The sequence below is a fragment of the Onychomys torridus genome, chromosome X (genome assembly GCF_903995425.1).
Source record: "Onychomys torridus chromosome X, mOncTor1.1, whole genome shotgun sequence".
Lineage (NCBI taxonomy): Eukaryota > Metazoa > Chordata > Mammalia > Rodentia > Cricetidae > Onychomys > Onychomys torridus.
This window is the reverse complement of record NC_050466.1, coordinates 58,552,000-58,565,070: the sequence shown is the minus strand read 5'-3', so window position 1 is coordinate 58,565,070 and position 13,071 is coordinate 58,552,000. Positions and strand designations below refer to the sequence as shown.

Here is a 13,071-nt window from a genome sequence, read left to right as displayed (position 1 = left end):
TGGGTAAAATCAGTCAATTAAAAGGAAAAACTTGAATACAAGAAACCAATTGTGAAATTATGTGGTATAGCTGTAAGTCATACTGGATCATATAATGTAACTTGAGTAGCCACAGTGAGGTTTACCAAATACTTGAGGCACTTACTGTACAGAGACTTTGAGGTTCCAACCTAAATAAATAAGTTCCTTTGTGCGCAGTGAAGACAAAAAAATATGTTTTCTAAGAGAATATTTGATAAAAAAGAAATCTTGACTCCCTTGTTGGACATGAAGTGGTTCCTAGGAATCAACACTGAGATATTTAAATAGAAACAAATTAGAAGACCAGAGATTATATTAAATTCCACATATACTTGGGTTTTAAAAATGGAAGAAAACGTCCGTGCTAAAGTGGCTGAGGTTTTCTAGAGAATCAGAACTGCAACAATAAATAGCTTCAAATCAGAGAATGGTAAACAAGTAACACTTTCCAGCTCTCACATTTCCTCGAAATGCAGTTTGCTTGATGTCCTCTCAATCCTGTACTTTAATGATCTATCAGATACATGTAGAACTAAGTAGCACGAACAGACAAATGTATCTTGGAAATATTGCCCTGAGTACTTCTGGCATCGCTTCTTGTACCCAAATGTAGGTTCACAGTGCATTTCATGGAATTGTCACAAGGCAGTCACACTAACGTTGGCAAGCCTACCAAATTCAACAGAAAGAAAACTATTCTATTACCAGTAAGAAAACCTTTCACTTTCAATCCCCCACATCAATTGGCCATTCTCTCTCTCCATGTTTCAGTCTTATCTTTCACACATATAACACACACATGTGTTGGACACATAAATATCACACCTCATTGTGTTCATTTATGCTTCCTGAAGTGTTTTATCTATCAGGACCACATATATGAGTAGTATCCCATCTTTATTTCTCTTCTTTCTCCAAACTAATAAAGGAAGGCTCACTAGACTTAGCATACATTTTAGAGGTATTCACTTGACTTCTGAGTGGTGACATGGAGATAAGTTTGCTTATAAATTGACATTTGGGTCAGTTACCTTACATTGTTACCCCTCCTTACTGTCTATCTCTCCCTAACTATCTATTCTTTGTATCCTGGGAAGCTAATCTTCAGGGTTTACTTCAGTGAACTCTCTTAACCTCTGAATCTGGCTGAAAAAGCTCCCACGGGGAATGGAAAACAGAAGACTGAGGTCAAGATATATATCCCCTGGCTTTCTTTGGTAAGGTAGCATGGATTGCCTATGTTGCTTCCCCATTACCAATGGGTAGCTTCTGGCTTCTTTGAATGGGGACCTTATGCTATAGTAACTACTACCTCTCTTACTCTTTCAAATCTCACTATTGGTAGTCCCCAAATACCACACTTTCCCTATAGAAGTTAATTTTCCTAAAACCTCTTATACCCAATTAGAGTATGTCATATCATTTCTATGCTGGACTGTTTACCATCCAGCTTACAAATTGTATCCTAATCTTTATAGAAGTGATATAATAGAAGTGAAAACTGATCTTATTGATACACAAAAATATATGTTTAGACTCAAACATAAAGATAAAAAACACCTTTACAAGTATATTTTTTGTACACAAATGTGATCCCTTATAACAAATTTATTCTATGCTTTGGCAGTACACAGAGGAATTAGACTTTTTACTCCCAAGAAAATGTCTCTCTTTCCATAAAAATGAAGATATAGAAAATAAAAGCTGTCTTGTCTCATATATTACAAGTGCTTTTGAATTTCCCACATTTATTCTCAATCCAAGATGTGTTTTAGCCTCTTGCATGGATGTGTACATGAAAACAGAGCCACTATTTGATGTATTTCTGTTCATAATGGAAAGTTGGGTATACACCTCAGGACAAGACTGCAAGAGAGCTGTGCTTCCCACTTGTATTTGCCTAATGATTGTCCTGATTGGTGAGCCATTATTGACTTTATTCTTAAATGTCCACACTTCTGAATAACATTCAGATACTTAATTCTTTTGTTCCTATAGATCCTTGGGTGGCTTTACATGTTAATAGTGGGAGAAGGGGTGAGAGGGGGAACTGAGATTGGTATTTAAAATGAAAAAAACTTTTTACATAAATAAATAGGAATGAAAGAAAAAATACACATTCTAATAATATGTATAATCAGTCACAAATATCCAGAATAGTACTCTCCGAAGAGAAGTCAATGAACAAATGCTATATGCCATAGTGTCTATGATCAGAATATATTGTATGAGAAAATATTTTCGATGAAAAAATATGAAATAAATGATACTTCCAAAAGTCATGTTAAGAAGCTTGATAGATATGTTTCACCTAATCACTCTAACTAGAATTATTATACTGTCCAATGATAAGCTACTAAGACACCTTGATATTCATGTCATTATCTTTTAATTTTCATTTCTTAAAATCAAACTATAGATTTATCAGCAAAATAGAACAACTTGTCCTTCAGAATAGGAAGGGACAGAAAGCTCTCCTGAACTCAGCATAAGATGTTTATGCTTTTTCAGTGAAGAAAATAAATATATGGGGTTCCTTATCATCAACTAAGAATTTATGCAATACTTTCTCAAAGACTACATGATGGGCCTCTATTTCTTTTGCTCCTAATCTCCTATATTGTAGATCTCAAACACTCTCTTTAAAACACTTATTTTAAAACTGGAAATCAATTACATGTGTTTGTGTAATGAACCTTGCAAAGCCATAGTAGCTTTGGTTAAATTCAGAATCTCCATTTCAAGGACTAGGTGAAATTTATTCTGCAGTTTTTATTTGTTTTATTTTTTAGACAATCCAACATAATAATCCTGGGTGGTATTTTAAAAGGTAAAGATAATGCTCCCTCTTGGCTTCATATTTAGGCATCTCAAATACCCCTTTCACAGTAAAAATGTTCCCACTGAACTAATAAAAGGAAAACTAGGTGAGATACATAGAACCTACTTTTGAATCACTATTAGTAGAATCTAACATACTGGAATGTTTCTAATTGGTGTCTTCCAATTAAAGGAAATCTGACATCTATGAGGATATAGTCACAAGCTCTGATAGTCACACTAAGTGTTAGATTAAAGAATGCAAGAATGGTAATAATAACTCACATTATAAATAATAGTCTTTTTAAAACAAGTTCAACTTGTGATTTATTACTCTTTGATTAAATATATTAACTATACATAATAATGAGTTGTATTAGGACATTTTTCCTACGTGCATTTTGATCATATGCACCACTCTATACCCTCTCATACCTGATGCTTCCCTTTCTTTTCACAACTAATCTGTCCTCTAATTTCATCTTTATTTGTTGTTGTAGTAAGTTTCATTAAGATAGCATGGATGAGAGGTCAGTTATAGGAGCAGAGGCACCTTAACAGTGGCTATAGCACTGAAGAAAATGTTTATTCCTCGTCCACCAACGATTAACTACCAATAGATCCCCAGGCAGCGGTGAGGCCTCATGGCCTCAAAAACCCTTTATCACTCCATAACTGAATTTATTTATTTTTGTATTGTGTGTGTGTGTGTGAGCATGCATGCTCATTGTAAAGAGGTATATAAACATATTGAAAATAATTTGAAAAGTGGTTTTATAATTTGTCCTAAAATTATAATATTCTTATTTTCAGTCATCTAATTCCCTTTCTTTCATTTCTTTCTTTTTTTTTTAAGAGCTGAGGATTGACCCCAGGGTCTTGTGCTTGCTAGGCAAGTGCTTTACCACTGAGCTAAATCCCCAACCCTCTTTCATTTCTTTTGCTTAGTTGTCTTCTAGTTTCCTCATATTTCTAGTTTCTTCTATTTTCAGTATATAGCAAAGGATAAACGATTTTTCCCTTATAGAAATGACAATCATCTTGTAATTTGGCTTAGTTCTGTCCACTTGAAATGACTGTTGCTTCTTTGGTTTAAAAATGGTGTCTCAAAAATATCATATACTGCATTTATATACTTTATATTTTCACACTAAAATTTATAGATATATGGAAAGCAAGCATTTTATATACTGCTAATAATTACTCTAATATGTTTCAACATTGGTATTATTCCATTGGGCTTTTTTCCCATCCAAAAGAGTTTAAATGGATTTACTTCAAGCCTGTTGATTAATTCTGGGAAATGTCAAAGTAAAGTAGAATAGGAATTCTGTGAGAAAGTAACTTTGCAATTACAACATATATGATTCTGTATGTCTTACCAAGGTAACTGAGCCAATGTTTTCTGCAGTTCCTACTAAAATAAGGATCTCAGAATAACCAAGGTTTTGGTATCTTTAGAGTGCCTGAGGGCTTTTGCTACTTTCTACAGACTCATGCTTCATACTTAGAAGCATTGTGTCCTTCCTTTTTAGAATTCACAGTAATGTTAAATGTCTGTGTTATCAAAGACATGATCATGGTTGGCTACATTATCCTTAACTGAGAAAGATATTTCCAACTGTCCCAGCTGGACAGGTGTTGAAATTCATATTTGAACTTCAACTTCATTGAGCTACAGAGTCGCCAAGAAATAAAGCTTGAAAACCTTTGGCTTCACGGAAGAGGATCAATCCAGCTCTAACCATATATGGAATATTTCTTCAGCTACTAACTCATTGGAAATTGCAAAAAGCTATGTTGAATGCAAATGTAGGTGTTAATGTCACACATCACACTTTTAAACATAGATCTCTAGACACGAGAAAAATTAGTTTGCATGGCAAGCACAAAGATGAGGAATGAATATTACCCCCTAATATTATCTACACCAAATCCTATTCCCCAAATTGCTATAGTGAAATGTATTTGTTCACACTGGGATGAGATTAAGGATTTAACTTGAAGTTAATTTTATTTTCAAAGAAAATTGCATTAAAATAGATAAAGGTTTTGTTTCAAAATGAGAAAAATAGAACTAATGCATTTTATCCACGTTTGAGCATTTCATTAAAAGCTTAATGTTGAACATGACATTTTCCAGGTACAATAATAGTGACAGAGGCAATGTGGTAAGGTGATGGAAGAGCACCATGATAAATCAACTAAAATGAGACAAGTCACCCCACTGGAGGAAAGAGGAGTCTCTGTTGATACAGAATCAACATTTGCCACAGTTTTAGGCCGAGGAAATTGTGAATGGGCATACTTGTGTTTTCATCTGTACAGGAAAATTTGAAAATTTTAGTTTTGACAGGATCTGATTCAGATCTCTATGGATCTTATGGATAGAATTCAATTGGCAACTCTGACTCATGATTTTGTTTATACACTTGTGCATCAGAACAGCAGAAAAGCTATTTTCCCCCTATAGTTTCTAAGAATATCTCTCAATTACAGGGCCTAAGACAGAATCATTTCTGGTTTCTTTTCCTAGCTTGCATCTATCTTTCTTAGTATATGTAGGCCCATTATGACATCTTTCAGAGGCCATCAGGGACATGGAATAGACATGTAGTATTTTGCTGACTTGAAAGTACACTTGGGGAAAAAGAAGCTTTCCAGTAGGAAAAAATTATGCATTTGCATTTGGTTTTCCTCTTTCCAATGTAGAGCAGCAAGGAAGACAGAGAACTCTCCTAAGATTTCCTTAGGCTCATGGAGTAACCTTTCTCCTTACCTTAATAGCCCATATTTGACTTCAGTGTTTGTTCTTTTGTGGTAAAAATTTGTCTTTCTCCCTTCTTCTTAATCACTGTTATTGTCACTATCAACATTGTCATCATGTTTATTATTATCACAATCAATTTACTTTTAAGAAGACTCTCACTATTCTAAATGCAAATATAACTCTTAATTGATCCTCATTTCTATGCATTATATAAAATTTCTCACTCATACATTACCAAGAAAATATAAGTGTTGTAGTTTTCTTCCTAGTTTCTTGATGCTCCAAGTTCCCCATTATATCTCCATTTTAATTTCTTTCTCTCTACTAAGTCAAGATCTTTTTTATTTTTCACTGTGTCTACTGCTGTCCAAAGTCCCACCCTCAAGATCTTCTAAGTTAATTAGAAGCATTAATTTTCACAATTTAATTTGCATTTCCTTCTCTCATTCTTTATTTCCTTATTCTACTAAAAAGGATGAGTTTTCGCCTTACATTGCAAAAAAAGCCATGTGTACACATGTAAAATAAGATACCACCCTGCCCTCTTAAGTACAGTGTAGGGTTAATTAACAATCCATAATTATGCGTACTCATCTTATTCGACATACAATGTTTCATTAAAGTGTGAAAGATAAGAAATTGTCTTATCTTGAAATATTAGAGAATTGTTTACATTGAAATACCAAGCTTTCTAGAATAAAGAGTACCTTGGGAGATGTCAAGTAATTGACCTGGTCTGATACAAATGGTCTATCTAAACATGGTTGTGAAGGAATGATAGTGTTTATTGTAGTAGAGTATTAAAGGGAAAACACAAAGCTTGGTGACATTCATTCACTTTAGAACCAAAAGTGATATTTTCTTCATTTACCTTTTATAAGCCCTTTAAAATTATTTATTTTTTCCTTTACGTATTTACTAAATCACAAAGGAATGATTTTCCACTGCTAATCTAAACCTCCTCATTCATTTATCTTTTAGAGCCATAAATATCATTTATGAAGAGTGACATTCACAGCAAAAACAGAAGGAAAAAACTTGTGAAAATGATAATTCTATGTGCATATTAAAATAGTAAGTGGTCACATGAATGATTGTTTTACTACTATTTGACAGTGATTAGCAATAACTATTGTCAGGCAAAGATACTTATGATATTGAACAGTTTTCCTTATCTGGATGAAATGAGGCTTTATATAAATGGCTTAGTAGCAAGTTGTCTCTACACTTTGAGGGACCCTCTTGTATTTTATCCATAGTACCCGATGACACTTAATTCATTTCAAATTCTATAATTATTCATGTAACATCTTCTTTTCCCAGTGAATATTTTTGTGCATACACTCATTTCATTTCTCAGCCTTCCAAAGCACCCAGCACTCAGTATTGTGCCTATGGTTTAGACTCTAAATATGTGAGTGACCAATCCTATTGAAACCTAACTCTTGGCTTGTTACTCATATGCCTTTATTTCAAATATTGAGTTCCTGAGCAGTGGTCATAAAACTGTACAAAATTGAATGAACTTAAAGGTTTTCTACAGAAAAACTGAACTTAGCTGTGTTTTTAGCAACATTTTCAATTACAAAGATTGTTGTTTTGCCAGAAATATTATATACAATTTTATGGAATATGCTCAAAACTGGGTATATTCAGAGGCATTACACTGAAGTGAGAAGTAAATTTAGAATTTAGTTTCCATGCTCATATTTGCCAATAATAGAAATCAAAACTCAAGGAAAGTAATGCAATTAAATTATTAATGAGAAAAACCAAACTGATGCATGAATTACTACATAACAGTTAGATTGAAAGTCTCCCCCCTTTATAAAATATCATAAACACTTCACAGTGCAGTATGTTACACTCATTATTTCAGAAAGAACATTTGTCAGTTAAAATATGTACTAAAACAGAAGCATTAGAACAATTCAGTTCTAGCAACAATTGTTTTTTCCTAAATATAGCTTTTTTCTGATTCAAAGTAAAATGAAACCAAATGGATAAAACTATCACTTCTACAGACTATTGAACAAAGAAAGTATCTATCATCTCTAGCAGGTGCACATTAGATGCCTATAATCTTTCTTTGTGTTAACTTCAGATAAATAACTTCAAATCAGCAATTGGAATATTTAAGTAACAGAGAATTGAAAATATATGCTATATTAAATTAAAGCCTCTTCTCAACCGAATCTAAAAGTTAAAGAGGTCTGATAGTATGTAAAATAGCATGTATTATAATGTCAACTTGACTTTGATATCAATATTTGAAACAACTGAATGTTTTGGTGTAAGCATTGAACTTGGGGTGTTTCCTCATAGATGATCATGCAGACAAACTTTATCATTTGCTCTTGTACTCACTTTCAGGCACAGTCTCACTTAAGACAGAATAGGGATTGTGACAATAATCTCTGCCACTAGGTTCACTTGTAGAATAGAATAAAAATGAGTTTTTGAACATGTGAAGTGCTAAATAAAATTTAAGATGTTTTAATCTAGATATAATTTTTTTAATGACAAAGTAAAACAAGTGATATACGTAGCAATTCTCTTCTACAATATGTGTTCCTCGGTGTAAAATATTCTGACACCTGAAACATTTCACAAAGCTGTAGCATAAGTTTTCACTGAAACCTACCTTTAAAATTTGGCCTGATTCTTGCATCATATCCTGATGTCCTTCCCATTAATTTGTCCAAGAAGTCTGATGGAGATAGGGTCTGTGAGGGATGTTTCCCAGACCTGGAGTCATGGTCTTTGCAGAATGCTTCCCTAAACACATTATTAACTCTTTTAGCAGGAATTTCACTTTCATCCTCTGAGAACTAATTCAGAACATTTGAACTACATTTTAGCAAAGACATTTAATATACTAACAAGAAGAAAAATTTGAAGTCTTTGATCAACTTCTGAACTGTACATTCTCTCAAGTTAACTTCAAATGATAAAAAGGATAAATACGGAGTAATGTCACCCAAGTTTCTAAACTTTAATTCTGTTTGCTTAAGGTAAGAAAATGTATTCATACTCAGGTTCCAGATTTCATGGATGTACAAAGGATTTTTGCTTTTAATATTATCAGAGAACTAAGACAGTTTGTGAAATTCATGTGATAAATGTAAAATCATTTCCTTATAACCATGAAAATTGTTGCATTTCATCTTTAAAAGTATCTTCTATACTTCATGGGAAATGTGTAATAAGATTGACTGAATAATAACATTAATTAATACATGCATATTTTCTCAGTTGCCAATATTCTACTGCAGCTATCATGCATTAGTCTTTTCCAATATGTTGTCCAAAAAAGAACCTTCATTTGGAATTTCACCACCATTTTAAAATAGATCAATTGTGAGTATATTAGTTCAATTATTTTATCAGTTCTTATTCATATATGAACATATGAATTGTTGAGTCTCCAATAAAGCATTAATGAGAAATAATTTCTACACCAGTCTACCTTTCACATTATCAATATCAATAAAGGTGACTGGAAAATTTCTCATTTATTCATATCCATATTAGAAGTCATAATGAGCATGTAAAAATGGTATATTTGGTTTGTAACAAAGTGAATTCTTTCACAATACATTGGTAGTTGACTGAATGTCATTAAAGTGTTTGTGTGCATATGTGTGTGTGTGTGTGTGTGTGTGTGTGTGTTTTAAATAATTTGATAATTCTGGCATTAAAATAATACAACACTAATGCCAAAAAAATTAGAGGTATTAATTATAAGTGCAAAGATGATATGAACATTTGGTAGGAATTAAAAATTGGTATGGTCATCCAGAAATACTCACATTCCCATATGTAGCTTCATCTGATTAATCAGGTATTCTTTTAATTATTATGGTGGTTGGAATGAGGCCAATGTTGATGATGGTAATGATGGTGATGACTCTAATAAAAACCCAACCTACAATTTTTCTTAATGATAGTAAGAGGTGTAAACCTGAAAGGAATATAGTGTGTTTTCCCAGTACTCATAGAATTATTTCTATGTGTTTAATTTCTCTTGGTTCTGTGAAAAAATACCATAAAATCTTGTAAAACTTTAAATGTCCCAAATTTTGTTTTAGTAAATTTTTTTTTTTTATGTCTAGGCTGTCTTAGACTCTATACCATTAACTGGCTATTTCACTCACTGGCAATAAAATTGATATTTTGAAGTATGAATTGATTTCACAATTAGTAAATTATTTGAAAATGCAAGCATTCAAATAATGACTTCTCACTCGTTTTAATTATACACACCCCATTTCTCATACAGGCATAAATACAAAGACGTCATTTTAATTAAATTTTGGTATGCAATCAATTCTCAAATATACTGAACAGTAAGATGGAGTTGTATAAATATATTTAATACTTGAAAAAAATTTCCTAAATCATAGATTTCATAGCATGCTCCTAGTTGGTGAAATATAACAGAAGTCCCAAGTTGGCTGAGAATCAGGGTTCTTATTCATTTTACATTAAGTGAGCATGCTCTTGGGAAATTAATCCAACCACTTTCACCATATGAAGAAAAGAACATTGCACCCAATAAACCCTTTAAATGACTTCAAGAAGAATTTGAAAGCAAAAGATATAAATCTTATATAGAAATGTAAAGAGCACACAACTCACTAGTCTAATCTTAATATCACATTGACTGTGAAAATGTGTGTTCAAATGCACAGAGTACAGCTATGCAACATGAAACTTGCTTTTGTGAACATTTGCCTCCCTCCCACCATAATTAAGCTTTTTAAATGAACAAAAGAAACCAAACTCTCCTCTACAACATTAAAATAGTATGATGCAGGGAAAAAAACAAACAGAGCATTGCATACTTTCTCTTTCAAACAGTTTTCATGAAGAAAATATCAACATGCAAAATTATTTCACCTACCTGAAGTGGTTTGTCCCTAAGAAAAATGCAAACAAGGCTGTCAAAATGTTCACTAGCTGCCGGTTCATTCCTGTTTCTCTGATGCTTGTGGAAAATATCCCGAAATGATTCCAGAAAGAAGACTAGGACAAAGTGTCTATTTATTGTCCAGATTCAAAATCTGGCAGGAACCTAGTTTCCTTGAAAATCAAAAAGAGATTTGGGGTTGTACAGTTTGCTGAGAAAAAACAAAAAGTGCCAGTCTTGGGCATCATGGTCAGGTCAAACCAAGGCTCAGGACCATCAGTTAGCTTAGGAGAGACAAAGCCTCAGAACTGATGAATCCCCTAGCTGCTTTTCCTGAATAATAAAAATGCTGCTACCTTAATCGCATCACCATGCAAAGGGGGCTGGTGACAATGCCATGCTGGAAGTCGGGCTGCTGTAGCTTTTGTTTTATATCTTTTCTATTCAGCAAAGCCCCTTTCTTTAGGAAATGTTCTCTTTTTAAAAGAAGTTGTAAATGAGGGAGAATAAAGGACTCTGTGTGGGGGAGTGTTTGGGAGAAAGAGGAAAATATTACTGAGATCCTGTGCTGGAATGAGGGCTACAGAAAAAGACGGAGACGTGATCTTACCCAGCCTATAAATTTCAGCACTCGGACAGCTCCTAGCTCTGAAGTGCGCATGTTTCCTTTTTCAGTAGCTGGGGCGGGGGTCGGAGAGAGGCATTCAAGAGGAGTTGCGCCTGCTGTTTGAAATGCAAAGAGTGACTGCTCCTCTGATGAGGGGGCTACTGGAAGGGGTGCGAAGACAACAACGGTCCTGGTAGAGGGAAAAGGTGAGAAAGGCTAGGGTCTGAGCTCCTAGAAATGCTAGTCTGCCTCTGGGTAGGCGGGATAGGAGTTTGAAGCAGAAGAGACCGGAATGAGGCTTAGGCGTCGGAAAAGTAAACTAAGAAAACAAAGAACAACATCCAGAGTACTGAAATTATAATGGGTGTGGGAAGTCAACATCTGGTCAGTAGAAGCCAGAGGGAAAGAGAAGTCCTGTGCTGACATGGAGGGTGCATTTCCTCGGCAAAGATGAGCTTTCTTGCAAGAAAAAATAACAGAAAGAGAGAGAGAAGAGAGAAAGAGATCCAAGGGGATCAGCAATTGAATTTAGAATTTCTTTATGCCTTTCTCGGCTCTTGAGTGTTCTGTTTTGATTTTAGCCTCTTGTTCCCAAAGGGTCTATCTCCCTAGTTGTGAAAGTTCGTTCTACTGTTCAGTGGCTCGAAATCTTTGGCCATCCTTAAATCACAGATGAAATTCAGCAAGCGGGGGAGAATGAGCCAGCAGGGGGCAGTAGCAATCTTTTCCTGCTCTGTTTAAGGTTTGAACAGTGTTCCATGATATAAATGGAGCAAAGAAAACGGAGACTTGGGATTTAGTTTCACCTTCCCACCACAGGTGTTAATCGCCTGGAAGGGTCCAGTAATTAAATGTTGCTCTTCTCCCATATTGGCTAAAGAGACTGAACATAATAAAACTTTCTAAGTCCGGTATAAAAGCATATCAGGTAACCTGCTATCGATTTTACCCAGACTGTTGATAACAAGTGGAAAGGGAAATAGTTGAACCATAGTAATTGGCAGCACTTGAAAATGTGTGTCCTATCACGAACTGGGTGAGGAACTTGCTTTTTTTCCGTGAAATATTGCACCTTAAGCACTTTGGTACTCCACCACAGGGGTTGATTTGAGAATACACCATTGTTGTTAAATTTATTCCAGAAATGACATGTTTCTCCTTGGATTGGCTTATTATACTTAAGAGCAAAGTAACAAAGAACCCTATACTTTTTCAAAGGTAGATTGTGATTTTTAAAAATCCAAGTTCTTTTTGCTTTTTAATGTAAAACACAGGAAGATCCCATTGAAATGCAAATTCTGACACTGTAGGCCTGCTTAAGGATCTGAGATTCTGCATTTCTAACAAGTTCTTATTAGCTAAGGGTGATGCTTGTGGCCCATAGTCACACACTGAGTAGCAAGGCTCCGAATGACCTTTCACTAGATTTTTACAACACTCAGACAGTGAGACTTTCTGAGCTTCTTCTGAGATAAAATGGAGCAGTGTCCATGCATTCTGATTACATTTAAAATCAGTTCCATGCATTTGTTTTCATAATGCTTAAACCTAGAAAAAAGTGGCTCACTTTAAACAAACAAACAAAAACCTATATGGTGCTGTGATGAGACATCCCTGTACTCCAGCTTCAAATTTGTCCATTTCCAAGTTCATTGACATAGAAACTCTAGACCTGACTGTATCCCTGCAGGCCTGATACTTCAGCCAAAATAAAATCAATCCCCAGAAATGTATTTCTTCACTTAATTCTATATGGAAAAATCATAGATGAGGCTTATGTGTATGATTCAGAACATTTCCAAAATAGAGATAAAAGTGTCAGAAAATGATTTGTCTCAAATATAAGATTGTAATGATGCCTAGAGTAAACCAATTTTAACCCCTTCTTTCAAAACACAGAGCCATGCTATATGTACCAGAAGGAGGCAAACATAGTGAGTG

General features: G+C 34.2%; 1 protein-coding gene across 4 annotated transcripts in view; it reads right to left on the bottom strand.

Annotated features, from left to right (window-relative positions):
* Glra2 (glycine receptor alpha 2) overlaps window positions 1-11,581 on the bottom strand; it is a 208,909-nt gene extending 197,328 nt beyond the window's left edge. For 2 of the 4 annotated variants that reach the window (XM_036174528.1, XM_036174530.1), the window contains exons 1-2: window positions 10,518-11,127; window positions 8,256-8,389 (exon numbers count right to left, since the gene is read on the bottom strand). In XM_036174528.1, coding sequence (XP_036030421.1) covers window positions 8,256-8,389; window positions 10,518-10,585 — 202 coding nt within the window. In that variant the 5' untranslated portion in view covers window positions 10,586-11,127. The other 2 variants (XM_036174529.1, XM_036174531.1) reach the window with 2 other exon arrangements.
* Between the last annotated feature and the right edge of the window lie 1,490 nt (window positions 11,582-13,071).